General features: G+C 35.6%; 1 protein-coding gene and 1 pseudogene across 16 annotated transcripts in view; one reads left to right on the plus strand and one right to left on the minus strand.

Annotated features, from left to right (window-relative positions):
* ERC1 (ELKS/RAB6-interacting/CAST family member 1) overlaps nucleotides 1-26,074 on the plus strand; it is a 484,493-nt gene that overhangs the window by 160,480 nt on the left and 297,939 nt on the right. For all 16 annotated transcript variants that reach the window (XM_033116427.1, XM_033116435.1, XM_033116434.1 and 13 more), the window contains one exon: nucleotides 4,155-4,322. In XM_033116427.1, the coding sequence (XP_032972318.1) occupies nucleotides 4,155-4,322 (168 nt within the window). The remainder of the gene's footprint in view (nucleotides 1-4,154; nucleotides 4,323-26,074) is intronic.
* LOC117028179 (60S ribosomal protein L17-like) lies at nucleotides 1,813-2,359 on the minus strand (annotated as a pseudogene).

Consider the following 26,074-nt stretch of genomic DNA (forward strand, 5'->3'; position numbering starts at 1 on the left):
GGTGTGAGGTTTTTAGTGCTGGATTCAGGTACCCAAACTGGAAATTTCTAGTGTAAAATCTCTTAGATTCACTCGGCTTGATTTATTCTAGTTCTGCTGTTTGTCAGTAAAACACATTTTTTTTTTAATCAACTGCTAAGTATTCTTTTCTGTTTCCTTGTCCCTGAGGAAAATTTTAAGTAGACTGGTTATCTTGACGCACATCAAGTTTACATTTCGTATAATATTCAAGGGAAGAACTCATTTAGATCTTCTTGGATATCTTTCATTAGCCATTTGTAGTTTACAGCATATAGATCCTGTACATACTCATATTTTGTTAGGTTTATACTGAAGTATTTAATTTTTTTGGAGCGATTGTAAGTGGTCATAAATTTTGAAAATTGGAGTTCAGTATTGGGTCATATTTAATTTTGGCCAGTTCACAAACTATGCATTTTAAAAAGCAAGTATAAATATGCCTCTTTTTCCTTAGTATTTTTATTAAGAACTATTTCAGGCATATAAAAATATAGATAAAATAATAAAGCAAGCACTAAAACAGTGTCATGATATGCAGAAGTTTTAAATGTTAACCTAGTTTGATTTGCCTGTATTTTTTTCTTTATGATATATCTCTTTTGTGTCTTTTAAAAAAAATCCTTCGATGCCTCAATGTCTTAAAAGTATTTTCTTACATTCTAGAAGTTTTAAAGATTTGCTTCTCTTATATAAGCCTTTAATTCACCCAGAATTCATTTCTGTGTATGATATGAGTTAAGATTTTCTTCCTGCCAGTTTTCTAAAACAATTTGTTGAATTGTTTTCACTGATTACAATGTCGCCTTTGTTTTATATACATATGGGTCCCTATGTGTGTGGGTCTGTAGCAGAGTTCCCATTTCTGTTGCAGAGGTCTGTTGGTTTATTCCTACACCAATACCGTGCTTTCTAATTTTGCATATATTTAAAATGTACAATTCGGTAAGTTTTGACACATACACTTGTGAAACCAACACCAAAGTCAAGATAATGAATATTGCCCCAAAAGTTTTCTTGTATCTCTTTGTAAACCCTTTCTCCTGCTCTTTGCTGGTATTATTCACTACTCCCCTCTTCCTCCTTCGTTCTCAGGCAGCCCTTTATCTACTTTCTATTACTGTAATTAGTTTCAATTTTCTAGAATTTTACATATATGAAATCATACAGTATGTGCTCTTTTTGTCTAGCTCTGAGGGGAGGAGTGTAATACAGACTTAGTGGTTAAGATCGTAGGATTTTGGAGACAGACCATGTAATCTTAAATTCCTGCTTTATCACTTATTTATAGCTACGAAGCCTCAGGCCTGTTATCCTCTCTAAGTCCCAGTTCCCTGGCGTGCAATGGGAGAGTAAAATGTTCCACAGGGAGACTGGGACAAAAGCAAGTGCATGCTTGAGGACAGAGCATTTTTAATATACAGTGTATATGGTTGGCAAGCATATGCACGACTATATGCAGAAGGTTGAGAAGTCAGAGAGTAGAATGAAGAAAATGATTTAATGTAGAAGTAAATATTTGTAAAATAAATATGACTTAAAAGGAGATGATGTAAGGCTGTGTTTAAAATGATTGTCCACCCTGGGAGAAAAATGAGTAAAACCAGAATGGAGATGAATAATGAAAAAGGTGGGGTGATAGGTTAGAGGTTATGCTGTGGACAAAGAGTAGATTTAAGATTCAGTAGGCATAGAAGAAAAGAATTGTTTCAGAAATAAGATTTTCAAAGTTTGAAAGGTATTTTTTTGTTTTGTTTTGTTTTTAATATTATTAGCATTTATTTGATGCTGAATTTATTCCCGGGATGTGCGATTTTGTTTCTTCAGTTTCTTCTGAGATCCTTTTCTTCAGCGCAACCTCCTCTTCTGGTTTGGGAACAATCTGCTCTTTCTCAGTGAGGACCATCTTAGTGTGGCAGGGGGAGCTCATGTATGGGTTAACCCTCCCACGAGCTCTGTAAGTTCCGCGCTGCATCTTGGGAGCTGTGTTCACTGGCTGTGCTCAGTGACCGGACAGTCTACATCTAAACCCTTAGGTCATCATTCCTCTGCATTTGTAAGCACGTGCAGCAAAAGCTCAGCACTCTCCAGGCAACTGACCCTGCGTGCAGCCCCACTGTTTGGCCTGGGCACATCTCCCAACTCTACCATTGTAACGACGGAGTGGCACACATTGCTTTTGTAACGTGACATCCTTTAAATACTTGGTGGCTTTTCTGATATGCATATCCTTGATGGCCTGGGCAGTTTCATGAGTGTTCTTAAAATGAACCCGTAGATTTGAACCTCTCGATTTACATGATTTTGTGGGGTTCTCTGGGTCAAGCGAATAGCGAACCATTTTCAGAGGTCACTTCAGGCCGCTTATGGGAAGAGCCAGAGTTTGAAAGTTCTAAGGTGAACCTTTCCAGAATATAATGTGGTTAACCATATATCATTTATTAAACTAGAATAGAGGAAAATTAAAAGTGAAAGAGTGTTTATTGATAAAACTTATGGTGAGCAATAATAAATGAGACCTAAAATGATTGCTTCCCTAATTTCTGACTTGGTGGCAATGAAGTGATTGGTAGAAATGTAGAGTGAAAGCTGGTTTATTTACATGTTTTTCCTTTCCAACATAGTCCAACATACTTTAAAGTACATAATAACTTAACTATAGCAGTCCCAAATGAGACTAGTCACCTAGGAAATTTTCCATAATACTGAGCGGTTAAGTACTATACCACCATACACACAGTATTGCTTCTTAGATGCCTGATAGTTTAGATATAATATTAGATCTTTCCTGACAGTTTTTGCTGTACTCTGAATGTGAGTCATACCCCTATTACCGGTTTTTTTCTTTGTGGGTTAATCCATACTCAGACAGGAAAAGTAATGCAGGACAAGTTCAAGACTAAAGACGTTTAATAGAAACATACTTGCTTTCTTAGATTTGTCTTGTCAGTGTGATAGCCATTAGCCAGATGTGTTTATTGAGCGCTCGAAATATGGCTAGTCCAAAATGAGATGTGATACAAATGTAAATTACAATATGCATTGAAACAAAGAATGTAAAATATCTCGTTAATAGTTTTTTATATGAATTACATGTTTGAAATGATAACATTGTGGATATACTAGGTAAAATTCAATAAAATTAATTTTGCCTGTTTCTTTTTACTTTTTAACGTAGTTGCTGTAAAATTTAAAATTTCATATGGCTTTCATATGTGACTCATATTATATTCCTATTGAATAGCATTGTCTTAAGATGAAAGAAATCTAACTCCCTTTTTGCTATAATTAAATGTGTAACTACTGGCAGAGTTATAAATCCTTAGTAGAAAAGCAAAAAAACCAAAACAAACAAAAAACTTTGATGTATGAGTATGCTTAATGAAACGTGCCATAAATGGATTTAGAAATAAGTGTTATCATTAGATTTCTAGTTATTTTACATCTAACACAAGCCGTTAAACTTCAGAGGTAAAGGTAACTGGATACCAGACTTCAGCTGGCTAGTCTTGGGGTCTGAAAGTAGACCTTTGCTTTGCCTTGTACAGATATCTAAGTGCATTATGGTATTATTCTAAAAGCATCATGTCCCTATAGCTAGATTGTATTATCTGGTACAGCAAGTGTCATGTTTAGTGACGCTTACAGTTTCATTGTAATTTTAGATTTTCTAAAGCAGTGTAGCATCACGTGGGAACTTAGGAAATAGAAATATTAACTCTTGAGCCCTAACCCAGCTGAATCAGAAACTCTGATGGCTGGGACTGGCAATCTGTTTAAATACTCCAAGTGATTCTAATGTACATAAAGTCTGAGGAGCACAGTTGTAGATTATGCATGCGACTTTTATAGAAGTAGCAAAATCCGTCTCTTTATAACAATTCTTCATTTTGTCCCCTTGGCTCAGATCTGTTTATCCTATCATCTGATGATAAATTTAACTGATGTAAATTTTATTTTTATTATAAAGCACTCACAAAATTTTAGGGTTAATTTCTAAATAGTAATAATTATATTTAGAGTGGTATTTTATTTGATTCTAATGAAAGTTTACTATATAAATATGATTTGGGCAACTATATACATCTATGTGGAAGGAATTACATTAATCATTTGTAAAAATCTTATATTCTTAGGTGGATGCTCTCCGATTGCGTTTGGAAGAGAAGGAAACCATGCTGAATAAGAAGACAAAACAGATTCAGGATATGGCTGAGGAGAAGGGAACACAAGCTGGAGAGATACATGACCTCAAGGACATGCTGGATGTGAAGGAGCGGAAGGTCAACGTCCTTCAGAAGAAGGTAAGGTGCAGACATTCCGAGGTCAGGGTTTCCCGTCTCTCACCGGTCCTCATTCCTACCACTGAGTTAGGCCAAATGTCACGTTTCTCTCATTCTTCTGTTTTATTTTTTGCTGTTAGTAATTGAAACTGTTGTTGCAATAAGTAGATTGTTAAAACTGCTCTACATATCCAGTTTTTACAATTTTAAAGTAACCACTGTTAGTTTCTTCAGTAGTATTTTCCATGCTACTACTTCTGAAAAGTGCCTTCTAAATTGGCAAAGTGTTTACGCCGACATTCTTCTACCTCTTCTGCATGGGAATGTGAGTTAGCATTGTACATGAACTTGGGATGGTTGCAGCTCCATCTACCTGATTAATAAGACTATGATTTTGAATAGAAAACATGCTACTATAATTAACATACAATGTCCATATGTGAAGGAAAGGAAGGATTTCTTTCCTTTTTTACGTTAATCGTTATTGGAAAGAGGCTAACTCTGGGATAAATAAGTACTAATAATTGTCATTTTTTTAAGCTTAATTAAGGGGTGCCCTTGAGATAACAGTTGTAGGAGACACTGGTAGTTATTGTTCATCTCCACTGAAGTGATAGATTAGAAATATTTAACATTGTCCTAGTTTATTTTTAACCTCTAACAATAGCCAAGGAATAAAACTCTTAAAACTCAAGTTCAGCTTTTCTATTATGTACAGAGGACTGTGTCATATATTTGTCTTGTATTATATTACTTTGGTTTCGTTTCCTTTCTATGTGTAAACATAGAAATTTGATCACTCTAAATATCAGTTGAATGTATCTTTTTTAGTGGATGCTAATTTATTTTAAGTTTTTATGCTAACAATAAAATAATTTATATTTATCAATCCTAAATTTTATATCTATCCTTCTCAACCTTTCCCCTCAACTGCTTACTTCCCCTTACCTGTTTTTCATATGTGTTCTTCCAGAAACATTTTATGTATAATCCATATCAAGCAAAAATGTTTCTTTGAACACAAATGTGACTTCTCCTATTGCCTGTTCCTTTCCTTTTTTTCTATATTTTGATACTCCTTCCAAGGCAGGGGTGTCCAAACTTTTTTCAACATTTTCCACCAAGGGCCATATTCGGTAAAATACACAAACAGCCGGGCCATTCACTCGAGGTGAAGTACGTATTGCCTCACCTGGTTTATTTAAGTAAACTAAATATATTTTTGGAATTTGCTGTGGGCCAATAAAAAATGGATCGCCGGCTGCAGTTGGCCCGCGGGCCGCAGTTTGGACACCCCTGTTCCAAGGGCTCCCTCATCATTGCTGACAGCACTGTATAGATGGACTATATTTAATAAGGTTTCTACTGATGGACATTTTGTTTGCTTAAAATTTCTGCTTTTACATAACATGATGCACAGTTGAAAAGCATTGTACATGTTTAGTTTGTCTATCTGTGAAGTATATTTCTAGGTAAATTCCTTGAAGTAGAATTGCTGGATGAGAGGATATGCGTTTGTATAATGTTAGTGGATTTTGCCAAGTAACAAGTATTGGTTAGAACCCAAAAGCTGTTCAGAAGTAATGCATGTCTTATTTTTAACTAAATATACATTTTTTAAAAAAGTTTTTAATAACTGTGACTGGAGGTTTAAAGTTAGAACCCAAACCTTATTATCCTGAAATAATCATAGTTTGTAAAAATAGAATGGCAACCCTTACGCTAGTCACTTTATAATCTTGTTTAATCCTTCTGTCCCTTTGGTAGTGGCTTTTAGATCTTGATTGCTCTATCACAAATCAGTGGCTAAATTTTTAGATTGTGACACATGATAAGAAATATGTTGTACATGTGGTCAGTATACACGCTCATCTGTATCCCCAATAGTGTAGGTTTTTAGAGGATATAGCTAAAACAAAACTTCTCAAATATACTTATTCTAACTTCATGGAAGTACTCTGAACTATTTTCTCCCATTTCCCAAAGGAATAAAAAGATGCTAACCTTGACTCATTAAATGATTTCAGTACCTGTTAACGAAACACATCTTGGCATCTTATCCCTTGTGCTTACCTATTTGTACTCCCAAACCAAAAACAACTCAAAACAAATAAACAAACCCCAGATATAATATCTGGTAAAAAAGACTCATTTATACAAATTTGTTTAGCTAAAAAGTGATAGCTTCAGATTTTGACACAAGGTTGGTCTTACTCTAAAATGCAGCTTTTCCTATTACAACTTCCCTGTTGAGATTACATGATAATAATATGTGTTAAAGCATTTTTTAATACTACTTTTTAATGTATTTTTTATTGCGGTGAAATTCACATATAACAGAATTAATCATTATAAAGTATACAAGTCAGTGGCATTTAGTGTACTCGCAATGTTATGTAATTACTACTTCTCTGTAGTTTCAGTACTTTTTTTAAAAAATGAATTCATTAAAATTTTGTTTTATGTTTCAATTACTGTTGACATTCAATATTATATTAGTTTCAGGTGTATATTTATATAATTTACGAAGTGGTCCTCCTGACTAGTCCAGTACCCACCTGGCACTATACATAGTTTTTACAATGTTATTGACTATATTCCCTATGCTTTATTTTATATCCCTGTGATTATTTTGTAACTACCAATTTATACTTCTTAACCCCTTCACCTTTTTACCCTGGCTCCAACCCTTCTCCCATCTGACAACCATTAGTTTGTTCTCTATATCTATGAATTTGTTCCTGTTTTGTTCATTTATTTTGTTCTTTAGATTCCACATGTAAGTGAGATCATATTTGTCTTTCTCTGATTTATTTCACTTAACATAATATGCTCTGGGTCCATCCATGTTGTTGCAAAAGTTAAGATTTCATTCTTCATTTTTTTCATATCTTTCAATTCTTAACTGCCACATGTGGGTGTGGAACCAGCCCATTTTGCTTCTCTGCTCCTCCTACCAGTCTTGATATGGCTTCTTCTTTATATTTTAATTATAGGAATTCTGTTCAGCTAGTGTTCAGGTGGTTCTCAAGGTGGTTGTTTTGTAATTTAGTTGTAATTTTGATGTGGTCGTGGGAGGTGGTGAGCATAGCATTTACCTGTTGTGCCATCTTGACCAGAAGTCCATGTTAAAGCTTTTTAACACTGTAGAAAATCGTACAAACATTGTATGTATTATTCTGTGTCTAACCTCTATCTTTCCCAGGAGGCAGTAGAAGACCAGTGATTGTGCTTTTCCTAGTACACTACCCTGCCTCACTGATTTGTCATTTTGTAGACTGTGATTTATCTTAAAATAGTTACCAAACAGATAAAACAGCTACTTTTAAAGCTGGTTAAGATTATTACTGTTATCTCATAAAGATAATTACCTTTATGCATTTCATTTTTTAGTGCTTATAGAGACTTTATGTTCTGTCTACATATTTTGTTGTAAAAGTTACTGTACTAACATGATCAGAGTCAACATTTCTAATGTATTTCCTGGACCATCATTTGCTGATTAATTAGAAGTAGCTTTTATTTTCAGATTCACACAAAGTGAACAAAATGAACACAGTCAGTTTAGAGGCAGTTGAAGGTTATCAAAAGAACCCTAATTATTTTTATTATGGCTTTCATTTCTTGAGCTGCAAACATTCTCTTGCTGTAAGCTACTATTAGCAAACTTGGTTTTCATGTGGTTGATAAACAAGGGAGCTGCCTGAGTGCATTGCCCCTCCTGGAGGCTGGGCTTACGGGTGTAGAGTGAACTTGGATGAACTGAACTGTGGTGAAATGATGGTGGCTTCAGGAGGCCGTGTAGAAAATAATGAGCGACATAGAGAGGATGAGAAGACACCACATTGGAGTAGAAAGGATAGATCTGAGAGAAGAGTGACAGGATAGAGATACAGATAGATGAAGATGGCCCAGATGATGATGACCATGGAGGCTGCATTTATGGTGTTTATGGTACTACAGGGCATGGGTGATGGCTCAGTACCTGTTCAGAGCAATGATGCAGAGATGCAGGTTGGAGGCCATGCAGCACGTGATGCTAGGAGACAGCCAGGTTGCACATGCGATTTGGCTAAAGTTCTAGGTGTGGATATAATGGTGTATGTGATGCTGATGGATGTGACCAAGATGAAAATCAAGAGGTTAATTATGGCCAGGGAGCCAATTGTCATTGGCTAGAGTGTGGTGCTTCATAGTATGGAAGATGGTGATCAGCGCAAAAGCATTGGAGAGGGCTGTGGTCAGTGTGGTTGTGGAAAGGACCACACCAAGAGAGCTCCTGGAGGCCCCAGATCACAAGCCTTTGGGGCTCTGTAGCACTCAGGACCTGTTGGAGGCCTCCAGGAAAGGCCTTCCACTGACTGGGTTGGCGGCGCGTTCTAGGTGGCTTTGCTGGCCACATCCCTACCTACCTGTTACACAGTTGTCTTCCCTACAGACCAAGGTCATCCTTCCATTTCACACTGGTGGGAGCCGTATGTCACTTGAACAGACACAGTGAAAAGACTCCAGGACTTGATTGTGTAATGAGCATTGAGGCGACTCTCAGCCGTAATTAAAGATTTCTCTTAAATCCGATGAATCCTGAGATTTGTCACTATTCTAGAACTCTGGTGGACACATGTGGAATTTGTTAGGTAATTATCAGGCTATGACACCAGAGTGGGCAGAGCTCTGCAAATTCTTGTTTTTGGCATTTTGGCTCTTTCCAAAGCTTGAGACTCTTATTGTTTGATGATATGTTCAGAAATTCCTTTATTCTATTCTGAGAATATTCTGGATTTCAGGTTGCTTTCTGTGAGTTTTAAAAATAGAGGCCCAGTTGATTCAGAGAAGCAGTTTAGTCAACAGCTCACACAGTTTTCCCAAGTTAATCTCCACACATAGTGAGATACTTATTTTGGTTCCTTTACATCATCGTTTTTGACCCTGAAGAGAGAAACATTCCAGTTTCCAAGACCTAAGAATACATGAGCTTGGATAAGTGATCCAAAACGTGGATCACAGTGAGTGTTCCTGAGGAGCCTCCCTGGCCAAGCTGTGCATCTGGTTGTCCAAGAATTCCCTTGAATGCTTTTTTCGTGAAAGGTTGTGGGGTGCTGTACTTCACGCTTGTTGACCATGTGTTTATGCTATCTCTTTATATTTTATAATTTCATTTCAGAGGTACAGAAAACGATAGAGAATAATAAGTAATTTTGATTACTCAACTGAAGTAAACTTTCAAATGCCATTGAAGTTCCTTGGCATATCTTTTCTTGATAGTGTTCCCCTTTATTCTGTCCCAGAGATAAACACTTGATTTGCTGTTTGTATGCCCCTAACTTAGGTCAGAAAGCATGTTTTCATACTTTTACAACCTATGCATGTATTAATAAAATGTATATAATAAGAGGAAATACACGTGGCAAATAAATATAAAAAGTAATTTACCCTCACTGTAATCAGGGGTTGTAAAATAAGACCAGATTAAGAAACCATGTCAAACCTGCCATTTCATGCTGTGTTGGCAAAAAGTAAGAAGTCTGGCAATACCAAGTATTGGTAAATGTGGCAACTGGATTACACAATGCTGCTGGGATTTGAAATTGGTACAACTACTTGTGAAAGCATTTATTTTACTAAATTAAAACTAAGCATACCCTCCTGCACATATACACTTTAGATGAACTTCAGGACGTGTGTGTAGGAATGCTCAGAGTAACCTTGTTTGGATTTTAAAAAATCCAAAACAAAACTGAGCAAACACTAAGCAAATGGTCATCGACCGAAAGACACACAGTTGAACGTATTATTCTTTTTGTTTTAAGGCAAGGGAATATTTACATTAAAAATTCAGCGAAGTCATTTCTTCCGGAGATAGGGAAAGGAGAGAGATGGGGTAAGGAGGAGTGTGTGTGTGTGTGTGTGTGTGTGTGTGTGTGTGTGTGTAAATATTTCAAGTACATTAGTTTCTCATTCGTAATGTGGGTGATGAATTTATGTGTGTTTGCTTCATAACATACAGATATACACGTATATGTATATGTTAGATATGTAATATAATTTAAAATAACTGGGAGCAGATTAATTTTTGTTTATTTGCATGGTTTATTTATTTGTTTATTTGCATGGTTGGTACATAGGTGTTTATTATATACTTTTATGTTTCCTTTTGTTTGTATATTAATAATAAAAACGCCTAGAGAAACCCTCTCGATGTATACCTATCTGTCTATCTTCATTGGAAAAGAATTTTCCCTCTACTTTATTTTAAATTCATTCCTAATTTTATAATCCTGAAATTTGAACCACTTTTCCTAGAAGTTCATTTGTACATTTTCAGAGAAGATCTGATACAGATGTAGAGTCTTACTTGATAAAGTCCTGCTGTCTTTTTTATTAAATTTTTCCTATAAAGTCTCTGGCAAATGGATTTATTCAGCTTATGGTCACATATGTCCAGTTATGATAAATAAATGACTCGGACAATTTTGACCTCATTTCTTGAACCAGAAATTGGCTACTTACAGGTATTGGCTGGTTGAGATTTCTGGGGGCCGCACTGAACAAGGGTAATCCTTCCGCAGGATGGCTTCTTAGGTGTTGTGTTGGAAGCTTGCTGTTTGACAGCCCCAAATCTTTTCCCAGGTGAAATATTTGTTTCTTCCATTGTTCTTATTGGTCCTGGTTAATCTTTCTGATGGCAGTTATTTGTCTAAACCATTTTTCCTCCATACTTGTCCAGTTGGAATTTTGGATCTAATCGCAAGAGAGATGACTAGACTGTTAATGTTCTGGTTTTGACGCCAGCAGAAATGTTAGCTTAGGCCACTCACTGAAGCTCACTAACCTTCTGTTTCTTCCTCTGTAGACAGGATATAGTAGTTAACTCAGGAGGTTATTTATGATGTGTATGAAAGCACCTTGGGACCTGTAAAGTGTTACATAGTGTGACTGTAAGGTATTAATATTGCTTATTCTTATTAAGTTTTACTTTAAGTCCAGCCAATTGCTTTAATCTTTGAGGATCTTTTGAATCTTGATTTGATTATATAATTTATCTCCTTCAGTTTTATGACTTCTACAAATTTATGAGAGTATTCTTTATACTTTCATGGAAGTGATAAAATGTTGAACAAGTCCAGAAAAGACTTTTGTGGAATATTGTAAGAAGAACTCTATCAGATGGATATATTTATCAAGATAATTCTGAAAACACTTTTTGCTCTCTGTAGATTTTCTTGTTTGTAAGCTCAGTTTGTTTGCAGGTCTAGTCTCTTTATAAATCCATTTTCCTTTCTGTTCTTCTTCTAGGGCCTTACAAATGCCTTAAAAATCCTAGTCAATTGGAGTGATCACTCCACATAATTCTTTCTTACAGTGAAGATTGGATCATGAGGCACGTGATACACACAACTGTGTTTGGCTATTTTAGGGCCATCCCCACCCCCACATTTTCCTAGCTTTTAAAGCAATATATGTATATATATATATATATGTACCTTTGTGACCTTTGTGTACATTGGTATGTTCTTTGCTCGTTTTCCTTTTTTCCCCTTCCTGGGTACATTTATAGATGCAGAGTAAAACTAATGTTCTTGTGGGCTTTCCAGTTCTTCCCAGTCTTCCTGAATTGTCTTTATTCATGCATTCAGCGCAGCACCTCTTGCTGTGTACTAGGCGCTGTGCTGATTACAAAGACAAATAAGATGTGGTTTCTGCTCTCAGAGTCTCAGACTTGTGGGAGTTAAAGAAGTTACACGAATGATGTACAGTGGGGCACAAAGCAAGGCGGTTTAGATTTGATCTTGTGTGAAAAGAGTTTAAGAAACTCTTGGGGGCTGAGTCTTGAAAATGAATGAAGATTTGCTAGGCAAGTGGGGAAGGGGTGGGACATCCCAAGTCCGGAGAGCAGTATTCTTTTCCAGAGTGTCATCCCGTAGAATTTCACTTCTTTTCTTCCTAAAACATTTTGTAATATAGAAACTTAAAAACTTCTGGTAAAGCTCTGTGAATACGTTTTGTTTCTTATTATGAACTCTCATATTACCTGGTCTCTGGGAAAATTTTTTCTAGTTCTTACATAATGAGAAACTTTCTAGCAAGTGTACTCATCTTTATTAATTCATTTAGGAAACTAATTAAATTGAATTCAGCTTTTCTTTCCTCTGGTCCTGAAGATTTTTCCATGAAAAACTTTACAGATTTATCTGCAATATGATATTGAAATAGAACCTTTTGGGTAGAACTTCAGATGTTCCTGGAGAGATATCTTGATACTACACAACACTTAACCTACTTTGCTTCTTGATTCAGACATATAAGGAAGAGGAAGATGGTAACTGCTTTCATCCTTTTCTTGTTCTTTGGCATCTGCATTCTCTAATTGTTTTTTCCACAAATATTTATAATTGCATGTTAAAGTAATAGTTGAATATTATATATTGCTTTGGTATTACTTTTGGCACATTAGATATGCATTTTAAAAAATCATTATTTTCTGAGAACAGTAGCAGCAGTGATAATGGCTAAACTATGAGCCACATGCTCTGGACTAGTTTTGGCTGTTTGGGCACCACTTGCCACCACAGTCTCCTAGCTTTCTAGGCAGTGTACCTATTTGTATGCACTGGGACAAGTCTATGCCCAGAGAAAAAAATGGGACAATAGTGGGTGGTCAGGTATGCGGTACAATGGGGTTAGCACTGCGCTCCTCCTTCCTAGGGTTCTCCCTGTGGTTTACAGTAGTTTTGTGTTACAGCAAATTTCTTAATTTACAGTAAATTACTGACCTGGGAAATATAAATGAGCATTTGAATCTGAGCTGTATTCAAAATCTGTGTTAAAGTCTTACAGTTTCTTGCTTGAATGAATATAAATGATAATGTAGCTTGGAGTTTCATTTGCTTGTGCAGATGTTATCATTTCCTTCTGCTTCTGTGACTTACATTTATTTCACCTTGTTTTGGTGTTTAGAGTTTAGATTTAACAGTAGCAGAAAGCTGATTGATATAAGCAGAATTAGAGGTTGTTTTGGCAGGGTAGGGTCCTAGATTGGTTCTGTAAGTCTCTTCTATTGTTTTGGGTAGGCAGTCAGAAGGAGTAGGTTCTTTATGTGTTGTTTGTTTTCTGGGAAGTCTTGATTAAGGCAGTGCTAGTTTCTTCACTTTTTCCATAACAAAATGGAAAGGAGAATATGTTTTATCATTAAAAACAATATTTACTAATTTATTCAGAGACAATATTTTATTTTTTAAATAGTGCTATTTTATTTTTAATAAGGATTACTTGCAATATTTTCTAAGTTATTTTTTAAGTCACAACCCAGCTGTTAATTAAGATAAGGTAAGACAAGACCAAGTCAGGCCCCAGTCAAATTTTAAGTTGAAAACTTTGACATTAGAATTTTCCCTTTTCTTTCTTTTACTTATAATTTTTACTATAACTCAGTTTATTTAAAATTTGTTGTTTATGGAGAAGATGATAACTTAATTATTGAAATATCATTTTATTGGGGGGAAAAACCCAGAATGCATAGAAAATGAAGTCTGATTGATAATGATATTTCTATTGGGGAATATACTCCGTATGGATTTACTCTGCTTTGTGTAACGTTTTTACCTTCTCTTTTTCAAGCAAACCTTAAGGAGGCAGATAGTTGAACTTGCAAAGTCTAATTTAACTTCCAATTTGTTAACAGATTACTCTTTTTAAATGAAGCTGATCTTACACAATGACATTTTATAATGACTGAAGAATTATTCCTTCAGAAAGGGAAGATCTTTGTTTACCTTGTATCTTTATTTATATGTCCCCACTCACTATTCCTTCCATTTCCAGAACACTCCTCTCCAAAAAATAAAAACAATAAAACAATGCCCAACACCCCTCACCTCTACATTCAGATAATCTAGAAACAGTAAAATTCAGATATAAGTGACTCAAGCAGCGAGAGCAGTAGCATGACAGGTAGGTGGGCAGAAACCTATTGCTGCGGGATAAATCATCCCTAAAGCCTCGGGCGTAAACAAGCATTTTGTCTTGCTCACTGATTTGTGAGGCAGGCTTTCAGGAAGGGCTCTCTCGGGTAGTTTGTCCTGGATGCGTTTGGTGACAGTTGGGGGTATCTGCCAAGATGGCTTCTTCATTCGCACACATTCTGCCTAGATTCTCCTTGGCCTCTGGCTGTATGGCCACAGGGCATCTTTTGTCCCTGGGCTTCTGCACATGCCCTGAGATGAGAGCAGTCACACTTCCTATGTGGCACCCAAGTTCCACAGTCATAGATGTTAGGCGCAGACGTTGCCTGGCCAGTTAAGGGCTATGCTAGGAATTGGCTTGGAAGTGGCACAGGGTTCCTTTGGCTGTATTCTGTTGGTCATAATAGTCACAGGACCTACCATGATTCGGGACAGGGCAGTCAAGAAATAGTCTCTCCTTCTCAATGGAGGGGTGGCAAAGCCACATTGCAGAAGAGCAAGTAGGGTGGGAGATTTCGTGGCCATTTTTGGAAAATATCTGCCCAAGTTGAATAAAACATTGGATATAGGATTGAGAGTACAAATGAGACTTTTTTGTGAGTGGTATAGCGATAAAGCTCTTACTCTCTTTTCTGTTGTCTTATGAAGTTGAAGCCTTATTAGTCAGAATGAAGAGGAATTTTCTATTTCCCTGTTCAACTCAGTGTTTTAATCTGTTATTCATAGGGTTTCTACTATCTTCCATTGCTCCCAACAGAAGTCACCTCAAACCAGAAGGAATTCTAAACAGTTTAAAATGGTCTTACTCAATTCAGGAATTATTACAGGATATGAAAATAATTTACAGGAAAAGGGTACAGAGGAATAAGGTATATGGGAAGAGAGTACTGACAGCCGAAGGTGAATTAATGCTACATTGTTTATTTTGGAAACTCACCTTAGGTGACAAGCACATCTGTCTAGATGAAAACTTTTGTACATCTGTCTAGATGAAAACAGATGTTCGTGATCTATCATGGAAGAGACTGCTATCTAGAAGATACTAGATTGATTATGTGCACAGATGATACACTGAATGCAAAAGATTCTTAAGTCCATCAAGAACAGATAAACTTGGCTAAATTGTTTCTTGTTATTTGGTGAATAAAGCAGGATTAATCCCAGGCTAAGGGTAGTTTCATACTTCATTGACATCATAGAACTTTGACTTAAGGTAGCACTAGAGAGTTAATTGGATGGATGTTTTCTTTTTTCCTAATTGAGATGTAATTCACATACCACAAAATTTACCATTTTAAGCTGTGTAATTCAGTTGTGTTTTTTGGTGTATTTACAGGGTTGTGCGACCACCATCACTATCTAATTCCACAACATTTTCATGATCCCCAAAAGAAACCCATACCTCTTAGCCGTCACAACCCCTTATCCTTTGGCAACCACTATCCTACTTTTTGCCTCTATGGAATTGCCTATTCTGGACATTTCATATAAATGTAATCATACAGTATGTGCTTTTTGTGTTTAGCTTCTTTAACGTAATGTTTTCAGGATTCATTCGTATTGTAGCAAGTATCAGTATTTCATTCCTCTTTATGGCTGAATGACATCCGATTGTAATGCACGTACCGTGTTTTCTTTACCATTCATAAGTTAATGGACATTTGGATTGTTTCCGCTTTTTGGATATGAATGAATAATGATTCTATGAACATCCATATACAAGGTTTTATATGAATACATTTTCTCTTGGATATATATCTATGAATGTAATTGATTTTAACTTCATGTTTAACTCTGTTAGGACCTGGGAACTTTCTAAAGCGGCTGCAGAATTTTACATTCATGCCACTGCTTGTTATTTTTCTTTTTAAAATACCCATTCTAATGGGTGTGTGTTGGTATCTTATTGTAGTTTTGATTTGCATGACTAATGATGTTGAACATCTTTTCATGTACTTATTGGCCATTTGTAGCTCTTCTTTGGAGAAATGTCTATTCAAATCTTTTGCCCATTTTTAAATTGAGTTATTTGTCTTTTTATTGTGGAATACACCTGAAACCTATGTAATTTTACTAACCATTGTCATCCCAATAAATTTAATTTAAAAAATGAAGTTAAAAAAAATACAAAATCTTTATATATTCTGGAGGCTCCACCATATCAACTCTGTGATTTGCAGGTATTTCTCCCATTCTATGGGTTATCTTTTCACTTTCTTGACAGCATCCTTTGATGCACACAAGTTTTAAATTTTGATGAGTCCATTTTATCCATGTTTTCCTTGATTGCATATTCTTTTGGTGTCATATCTAAGAAAACATTACCTATTTTAAGGTCATGAAAAATTTTTCCTACATTTTCTTCTATAAGTTTTATAGTTTTAGTTTTTACATTTAGGTCTTTGATCCATTCCAAGTTAATTTTTGTACACGGTATAATACAGGGGTCCCAACTTTATTATTTTGCCTGTGGATATTCAGTTGTCCCATCACCATTTGTTGAAAAAATTCTTCTTTCCCCATACCTCTTGGGACATTTGCTGAAAATCAATTGGCCATAGACACGTATTCATTTCTGAAATCTCAATTCTATTCTGTCAGTTTATATGTCTATCCATGTGCCATACCACACTGTCTTGATTACTGTAGCTTTATAGTAGTTTTTAAAATTGGAAACTGAATCCTCTACCTTTGTTCCTTTTCCAAATTGTTTTGGCTTTTGGGGGTTCCTTGTAATTCCATTTGAATTTTGAGATCAGTATTCATTTCTGTTAAAAAGGCATTTGGACCTTTCTTTCCTCAATGTTTTGTAGTTTTCAGTTTATAAGTGTTGCACTTTTTAAAATTTACTCTTAAATATTTTATTTGTTTTGATGCTATTGTAAGTGGAATTGTTTTCATTTTATTATTAGATTACTCATTTCTAGTGTACAGATATACAACTGATTTTTGAATATTGATCTTGTGTTCTGCAACTCTACTGAATTTGTTTAATAGCTCTCATAGTGTTTAAGTGTATTCTTTAGTATTTTCCTAGTATGCATAAGATTATGACATCTGCAGATAGAGATAGTTGTATGTTTTCCTTTCCAATATGGCTGCCTTTTATTTCTTTTTTCTACCCTAATTGCCCTTCCTTATTTTCCAGTACAACGATTAATAGAAGTGATCAGAGCAGACACCCTTGTTCTTTCTCTAAGGGGAAAGGTTTTTCATTTTTCACCAGTAAGTATGATGTTAGCTGTAGGTTTTTTCATAGATACCCTTTACCAGATTGAGGATGTTCCCTCTATTCCTAGTTTATTGAGTGTTTTTATAATGAAAAGGTGTTGGGTTTTATCCAGTGCTTTTTTTTTGTACCTATTGAGATGAGCATGTGGTTTTTGTTCTTTATTAATATGTTACATTATATTGATTGAGTTTTGTATGTTGAACCAACCTTGCATTCCTGGAATAAGGATAGATATGTTTTTAAATAGCCTTGTAAATGTAGAAAGTTGTTCTACCAACCTTATCATGGAGGCAATAGGACTGAACCTGAGAGAACATATCCTTTGGGTACATGCTTTATTTTTGAGTGCTAAGGTATAATATAAATAAATAAGAACTATTCAAAGGCTTATATTGTAATGGTTGGTACAACATAGAAGTAATTTTCACCCTCACTCTCACATAATTTCTTTGGACTTTTACGTAATTTAGTGAATAATTTGAGGATTTATGTTTATCTGTGTAATTTTCTATTAATAGTATGCCATATTAATATTCTCAGAGTCTTGCAAGCTTTAGTTCAGACTGTCCTGACTTCTATTTTGACTAAACACACATTTCAAACTTGAGAAATGTTAAATAACAAGTCAATAGGGAAGGGTCAGATCCCTATTGTGACAAAGGTTGTTCTTAGTGGTATCTCAGGAGACCTTGTAGCAGGAACTTGTCAGAGTAATAAATACCTAGATCAGTATCTAGAAAGGGACAAAGGATTTGAAAAAAAAAAATGCTTGATCAAAGTTTTGAAGCACAGTCAATATTTTCTCCTGCTTTTAATTTGACATGAATTAACTTGCATTGCATTCTCACCTGTTGGGAATGGCTGTTTGGATGGATGCCCAGGTACCTGTCAACTCTAGTTGAGAAGTTGAAATAATTAACTACTTGAAGAAGTTGTTAAATCAAACTTTGATGAAGTAACTTTTTGTGTTTTTCCTTCTCTCTGCCACACCAGTATGTATGTCCTCGCCAGAAAATAGCTTCAAACATCAGACATATATTTTGTCCTTTGTTTTATCTTCCTGTGATTGCCAGACCTCCTTACTTTTTCCTCCTAACACTTTTTTTTTTCCCTAGAGGAGTTTTTCAGATTAGAAAAATCATCCAAATTTACTGAGGAAAATTTACTAAATTTGGTAAGATTCTTGAGCTTCCACTGCATATTGGTAAGGAACTATAGTTTGGACCTGTTCTCCCTGCATCCCACCCAGGCCTAACTCTTATTTTATACACAGCAAATTTGGTAACACAGTATTTTTATAAAGCAGCTAAGCAAGCAGTTTTAAATGAAGTGGCTGTTTATTTTAAACAACATTCTGGGTATTTGAAAAGAATGTCCCCGATTAAAGTTAAAAATCATTGTTTTTAACTTCTGCTACTCTTTTGACAATCTGATGAAAGCTATGGGCTCTCTCCATGTAAAAGTACACGTAACTCATTTAGGTGAACTGGGATGTCATACAGAGTACCTCAAGGCCACCTATGAACTCCTGGTCTAGAATGCCCACCATCTGTGAAACAACCATGTTGGGATGCAGGGGTCTCTTTAGGTTTTACAAAGCCATAGAATTATGTATATAGTTCAAATACAACATAAAGTGAGGGCAATTACAATTTCATGTTCACTATAATTTTACTAGAAAGGGTACAGCTGCTGGGTCTGATGGGTGCCGTGATGAGTGGCCCAGATCCCCCTTGAGGGTTGAAGGATGCTGGAAGTGGTGTTGACACAGCCCTTCATTGTTGGCTTCTGTGATGATCACCTTGCACAAGGGCATACCCCTTCCTGTTGGCGTCCAGGAACTAGTCTTTGTAGGGTCCAAGGGCTTGACTCTGTTGCCCTGACCTGGGACAGCTCTGAAAGATCCTGTCAGATTCAGAGCTCCTCATGGTGTAGTCTGAATTCTTTGAGACCATGTGGCAACTGAATTTTTCCCTCTGCACAGTCCCGCTCCCCCCATCCCCGCCTCTTTGCACAGATATTGATCCCAAGAGCACCCTCTAAAATTTTTGCACAGTAAAATCTATTTCCTGGGAAACTCAGCCTTGTCACCCTAGGGTTGAATATTAATCCAAGTTAGCTTACTTCAGGCCATAAAAGTAGTCCTGGCTAAAAAAGAAACTTCGATGAACTTGAATGTAGACTTAAAATGTATGAAGCATCCCATTATAGTCTCTTCAGACTTTATATTTCAAGTAGGTTTTGTAAGTCTTGCTTTCTTTGTTTCATTTGTTGTCTCCCAGTCTTTCTTTGGCATTGCAGAAAACCCCCCAAAGTCCCTGACAGTTTGATTTGTTTGGTCATACAGGGTGAATCTGGGAGAGAATGAGTTCACTAAAGAGTTAAATAAAGGTATGGGTTAACTAGAGTTCATAATTGTCTGCCAAGCAGATTTTTGACTGGCAGTGATCTTTGGTCGCACCAGTTTTTGCTTCACATTATCCTGTTATTTTAATGTATGAGGTCCCCAGATTCATTACCTGTCCCACGATCAAATCTGTTAAGGAACTTATTTCCCCTCCCAGCAATTAATAAAATCTACCTGGAGCAGTGGACTCTGAATGTATTTTCCTAAAGGTCATACCTACACTTCCTGTATAGTTCAATTTGAACAGTTTTAATATAAAATATAGTAATAGTCTGTTGAACTTAACTCCTTTTTAAATGTTCTCATCTTCCCTATCATAGGAATTTTATAATTGAGTATTAGTTGTATTTTGTTTTACAGGTAATTAGAAAGATCGAGTAACTTGCCCAGTATGACATAGCTAGCTGTTTGTTCATTATAATAATATACTCCATAATTTACCTGATGAGAGAATAGCACAATTGAGAGGGAAACTCAACTAAAGAAATAACTGGTTGCCATTCAAAAAATCTTTGCTGGGCTTATTAAAGACATAAATAGTAATTGAGAATGAAGCCATGGAAAACAATCTAAATTGAGATTAAAACATTGCTTACAGTTTCTCATGACTTTGTTACTCCTCTGTCTTTTCATCGTTGGAAACACATAATTAGACAAGTAAAATTTGGGGGTCAATATACTCGTAAATAATCTGGGCAAAACCTGCTCATTTTGGTAAATTATAGTTGTGCCTTGTTTGTACGTTTCCGCGGAATGTAGAGTAATAGAAAAAAATTGCCTAGAAATTAGGGGACTTAGTGAAATTTTCTTTTTTAGATTCTGTTAATTACTGCCAGCTGATTATGGCCTGTTGGTTCATCCAGATTGTACTTCTCCCACTGATACTGAAAGGTACTACTAACCAAAAAGGCAAAGGTCAGAGCCTGAGTAACTTGCTTCACATGATGGATTTGATCCTGATGGCTGCTGAGAACAACTCCAGAGCCATCACCAAACAAAAATTCTTCCCTTCAAATGGCTTTTAAAGTAGCCAGCCAGGTGACTGAAAGAAGTGTTTTGCGATTCCTTGTCCTTAGAACTATATTCTATATCCTCTTTTACCTCTGTCAGAGATCAGGGCCTCAGAGGCAGAGTGATCAGTTCCACTGGATTGGGAATAAATCACCCACGTTGAAGTTGAAACATGATAGTTTCTAACAACTGGCTGTGCTGATAAAAACCAAAACAAAAGATGTCAAGGAATCTGTGCCAGTATGGAATTGGTATGCAGATGTGATGTATTCACATGCTTTCACCATTAGTCCTCTGGTTTTATTGGTTCTTCTCTCTCTTTGTAAAATAAAAACTGTATGAGGAGAAGAAAGGCCTAATATAATGTAATATAATGTAATGTAACACGTTATTTCTATTTCCAACCCATTTAGCAGAACTATATTATGATAAGAGAGGTCATTTTAAGGAAAATGTCTTCTTTTTCTAAAAAATATTTCCTTCTTGAATTCTTCATTGTTAGTTCTTCTGTATGGGTATAAACTGTATGTATAAACCTGGTTGATCCTCCCCTTCCCTAGTTATCATCAAGGACACAGATACATAGAATAAACACCAGTTCCTTCGATTCCTGCAAAACTTGACTCGTGCAGAAATTGAATGCATGCTAATAGGTACATAATGATTTCTTTCCATATCAGATAGGATATGCATAAGATAGAAAAAAGGCCTGCAGAATTGTAAAATACATAATTTTCTGCAACAATCATTTCATTAATCTTCAATATTATTAAAAATAAGTTATTTAAGTAAAAGCAGAAAAGCTTTTTAGCTATTTCATTGTCAAGTGCCCCTTATTCCGTCATGTATGTAAATAAACTGGCTTACTTCTCGCCCTGGAAAGTCAGGGGTAACAGACTATTTTAATATTACCATGATATGGAATCCTGATACCAAGTGTCTTTGGCTCTGTCCACCAGCTTTAGTGTATTGTGTTTGGATATATCTTCCCTCCTTTGGCGTTTACAGTGGTTTGGTATCTCTACCCTTCATTCTTTGTAGGGGATAACATTTTAATATAAGTGACCATAGTGATAACATACTGTGTTTATTAATAAATGCTATTTCATAATAAGGAATAGTTTATAGAAAGATGCTTGAGTCACCTTTGTGTGATTGTTTCTTTGTTTTGTTTTTTGTCATAAAACCATTATTTATATCATAGTGATTAAGAGTAGGATTGTAGAGCTGGATTGCCCAGTAATTATCTCATAGTTTTGTGGTGATGCTTAAATAGTTGTTATATGTACTGTGTTTCCCCGAAAATAAGACCGGGTCTTATATTAAGGTTTGCTCCAAAGGACGCATTAGGGCTTATGTTCAGGGGATGTCATCCTGAAAAATCATGCTAGGACTTATTTTCGGGGAAACACGGTAAAGTTCTTATAACAGTGCCTGCCACGTACGTACGACTCTCGTTTTAAGTGTCAGTGGCCCGTGACTACCACCACTGCCTCTCTCTCACCAGCACCATTATTATTATTTTTGTTGCTATTCATGTCTTATTGTGATTTTAGGGATTCTGTGTTTTCTGTTCCTACAAAATGGAGGGGGTTTTTTCCTCTTTTTTTATATTCTGAGAATATTTAATGGAGTATTTTTCCACTTGACATGATTCCAAGCAATCATCTTTATTGTTAATATTCAAGTATGTGCATAACCGATCCAGTTTTTCTCTTGGTTGTTGTAAATCATGTATTTCAGATCCTGTGAATAACTGAACTTAGTATTGAATAAGATCTCCACTATAAATTTTATAGATATTGCATAGTAAATACTGGAATGATATGATATGGGACTGTCAGGGTGAAGAGCTTTTACAACCTCAACAATAGATTAGTGGAAAAGAAAAGAATAATGACAAAAATAATATGGTCACATTCATATACCAGCTGGTTAGGGACACATATAAACCCAGAGATCCTTGATCAGAAAAGCACAATTTTGAATCACAAGCAAAGATATGTAACAGGAGCTTTCAGGAGGGCTCAACTATTATCTCTCATGAAGCTGGATAAAGAAAAAGGAAAGCATTTTTGTACACACCTCTCCTCCCACACACCACACACAGAGTCTTTTGTTTGATGCTTATACAGCTAGTTTGCATATATCTGTTTCAAATCTTTCTCACTGATGGCAACTTGCCCAGAGTAGGCAATTTTGGTGTCCTTTCTGCATTTTGTCAGTTCCTTTCACTATGGGGTGTTTATTCCTTCTCTTTAGAAGAAACAGGAGTCCAAGAATAGCCATCGTTTTCCTCCCCTCCAGCCCAAGAGTCAATCTGTTTAAGACTGCTGGCTAATTGAAGAAGAAAGTAGCTAAGAAAGTAGCTTAGGGAGAACTTGTTAGTGGGGACTTTACCTAGTTTATCTGCTTCTGCACCCGAGTATTACCAGAAAACATTTTTGCCAGCAAAGAATAATGGAACCCTTTAATAATTTGACTACATATAAATTATCCAAGTGGAATTGTTAACAGTTTAACTTCTTAATTTCTTTCTTAGATGCTAATGATGGAAGGGAAAGTAGGGTATTATCCTTATATATATTAAGAGCTGTTTGTGTAGTAGGTGGGCTTATAAAACAGATCTCTGTTTTCTTGTATATAAAACTTGGTTCTGTGAAATTGCATGTTAAATAATGATTCTTGTACTGCCTTTTCTTGATGAGAAACTCTAATCAACAGCATGATCATATTTTTTCTTTGTGTAAGGTATATATTGTTAGCAGCTGACTTGTATAGCTGGTTCAACATGTAAATACCAGAGTGTTGCATTCTGTATGTATATGAAATATCTACTTTATTTTTGAGAGTCAAAATTCTCTTTAGTGGTTGTGAGATCAACCTAAATATTGGTCCATATGAGATTCCAGTAGTAGTGTCTGTTTAAACTGAAGGTAAACTAATGCTTTTCATCTGTGATAGTCTTTTTTTCATGATAGGCTTTTGACTTTTGTTGGTGTTGAAGACTGGAGCCATTTCAGGCTTATCAGTGGTTCACTTGTATGATTATTTCTTTGTTAAAGAATGAAAATCCAAGCCTTATAGTATTCATGGCACCCTATTCTAAATTTGCTGAATCTTTTTGCTTTACTTATTTGCTTTGCTTTTGGAATTCTCATTGACTATCTGGACAGTGACTTTTTTTCTTCTTCCTCTGTGTAATGAAGCTGGACCTTAAAGATCTAAATTGGTAACGCAGGAAATTATCAGAAAGTTGGATCTAGGGTTCTCTTCTAGTTCCTTTCTTGGCAGGAGTTTATGTGTATGCCTAAGTACAGTTATAAAAGCCATAGCTTATATATTATTCATTTACTGACCAATATTATAAACCTGATATGTGCCAGATATGAAAATAGAAAACTGGGGTAAAGGGGCAGGATGGTTAGGGATTGGTGTTATAATGTATAGATAGATGTAAGAGTGGAGGTAAGTGTGATAAATATATAGCTCGATGAAAGAATGGAGGTAAGTGCGTGTGTGTATGTAGATAAAGTATATGTATGTATAAGTGTGATGGAATGCAAACGATGGTCATCTTATGGGGGTAAAAGCAAGAACATCTTCCCAAAGGAGATAACATTTATGTTGCTTTTTGAAAGCCATGTAAAATAAACCAGCGAGTTCTAGTATTAGCTCAAGAGAAGACTATGATTATATTCTCCTGCTTCCTTTTTCTCCATGGAACTTACTGCCATCCTACCGTGTTGTCCCAGAAATAAGACCTAGCCAGGCAGTAAGCTCTAATGTGTCTTTTGGAGCGAAAGTTAATATAAGACCCAGTATTATGTTATATCTTATATCATATCATATCATATATTATGTAAGACCCAGTCTTATAGTATAGTAAAATAAGACTGGCTTTTATATTAATTTTGCTCCAAAAGATGCATTAGAGCTCATTGTCTGGCTAGGTTTTATTTTCGGGGAAACACAGTACGTGCTATGTTCATTTGATTAATTCATTCCTTGTCTACCATATTAGGATGTAAGCTCTTTGAGGGTAGGGATTTTTGTCTGTTTTGATTATTTATATATCCTCAACAGATAGAAAAGTGCCTGGCAGGTAGCAAGAGCTCAAATATTTGTTAAATGAATGGATGAAGTTTGTGAGTTCTAAAATAATTGCCTTATTTATTTTCCTTTACTTTATTAAGAATATCTTTCTACAATTCCTTGTTTTTGCTTAATATTTTTCATTGTGTGTACTTGAATCTTCCTAATGATAACATGCTATTTCCACAATGTTTCTCAAACCCATCCCCTTTTCCATCTTTTTAGCTCGTTTAGTCTCCAAAATCTTTTACCTGAATTGATACAGCCTCTTAATTGTTTTCCATGTCTCTATGCAAGTCTTCTTAAATTTCTTTTTCACAGCCGTCAGAATTATCTATATAAAATACAGGACTGACAAAACTATTTCTTTGCTTAAAAATTCCTAATGGTTCCCATCTGTCTAGCATAGCATTTGTGTTCCTTAGGATGGCACACACGCCCATCGACAGCTTGGCTTCAGCTACATAATGTGGAGTTCTATAACCATCTTCTAACATAATAAAAATGGGTCTCTTCACTTTTCTCTGTATCTCTAGTGCCTGGTATATAATAGAGAATGTAGTATATACTTTTTTGAGTAAATGAATACATGTAAATGTGTATGAAAGAATGATTAACTACAGTTAGAAATTCCACTGAAAATGCTTGCTGTTTAGATAAAAGGTGATATAAAAATCTAACTTAACACTAGCATTTAAGAACAGTTTTTCCTGTATACAGCTGACTTGTTTTTCTTACTGTCTAGCTGATGTACTCTCTGTCCTCCTTCGATTCTTTGCAATCTGTTTTGAAGGAATAGCATTTATACTATTCATTTGGGAAGCAATCCCATGTTTCATAGCTTTCCTCTCTCCATCTTCATCTTTGTATGTTGGGTCTTTTCTCCCTAGCTACTTTATTTCTTTCGAAATTTATGTATATGTATGTGTGCCCAAACCCATGTATGCCTCTTTTCTCTGTTCAGGATATAAATTCTGGACTTAAAGTTTTGCATGTAGTGAAACCTTTAGGGTTAAATTATTTCTGTAGGACACACACTCACAGACAACCCTGACCTACCTGTTTG

The sequence above is a fragment of the Rhinolophus ferrumequinum genome, chromosome 10 (genome assembly GCF_004115265.2).
Source record: "Rhinolophus ferrumequinum isolate MPI-CBG mRhiFer1 chromosome 10, mRhiFer1_v1.p, whole genome shotgun sequence".
NCBI classification, from domain to species: Eukaryota; Metazoa; Chordata; class Mammalia; order Chiroptera; family Rhinolophidae; genus Rhinolophus; species Rhinolophus ferrumequinum.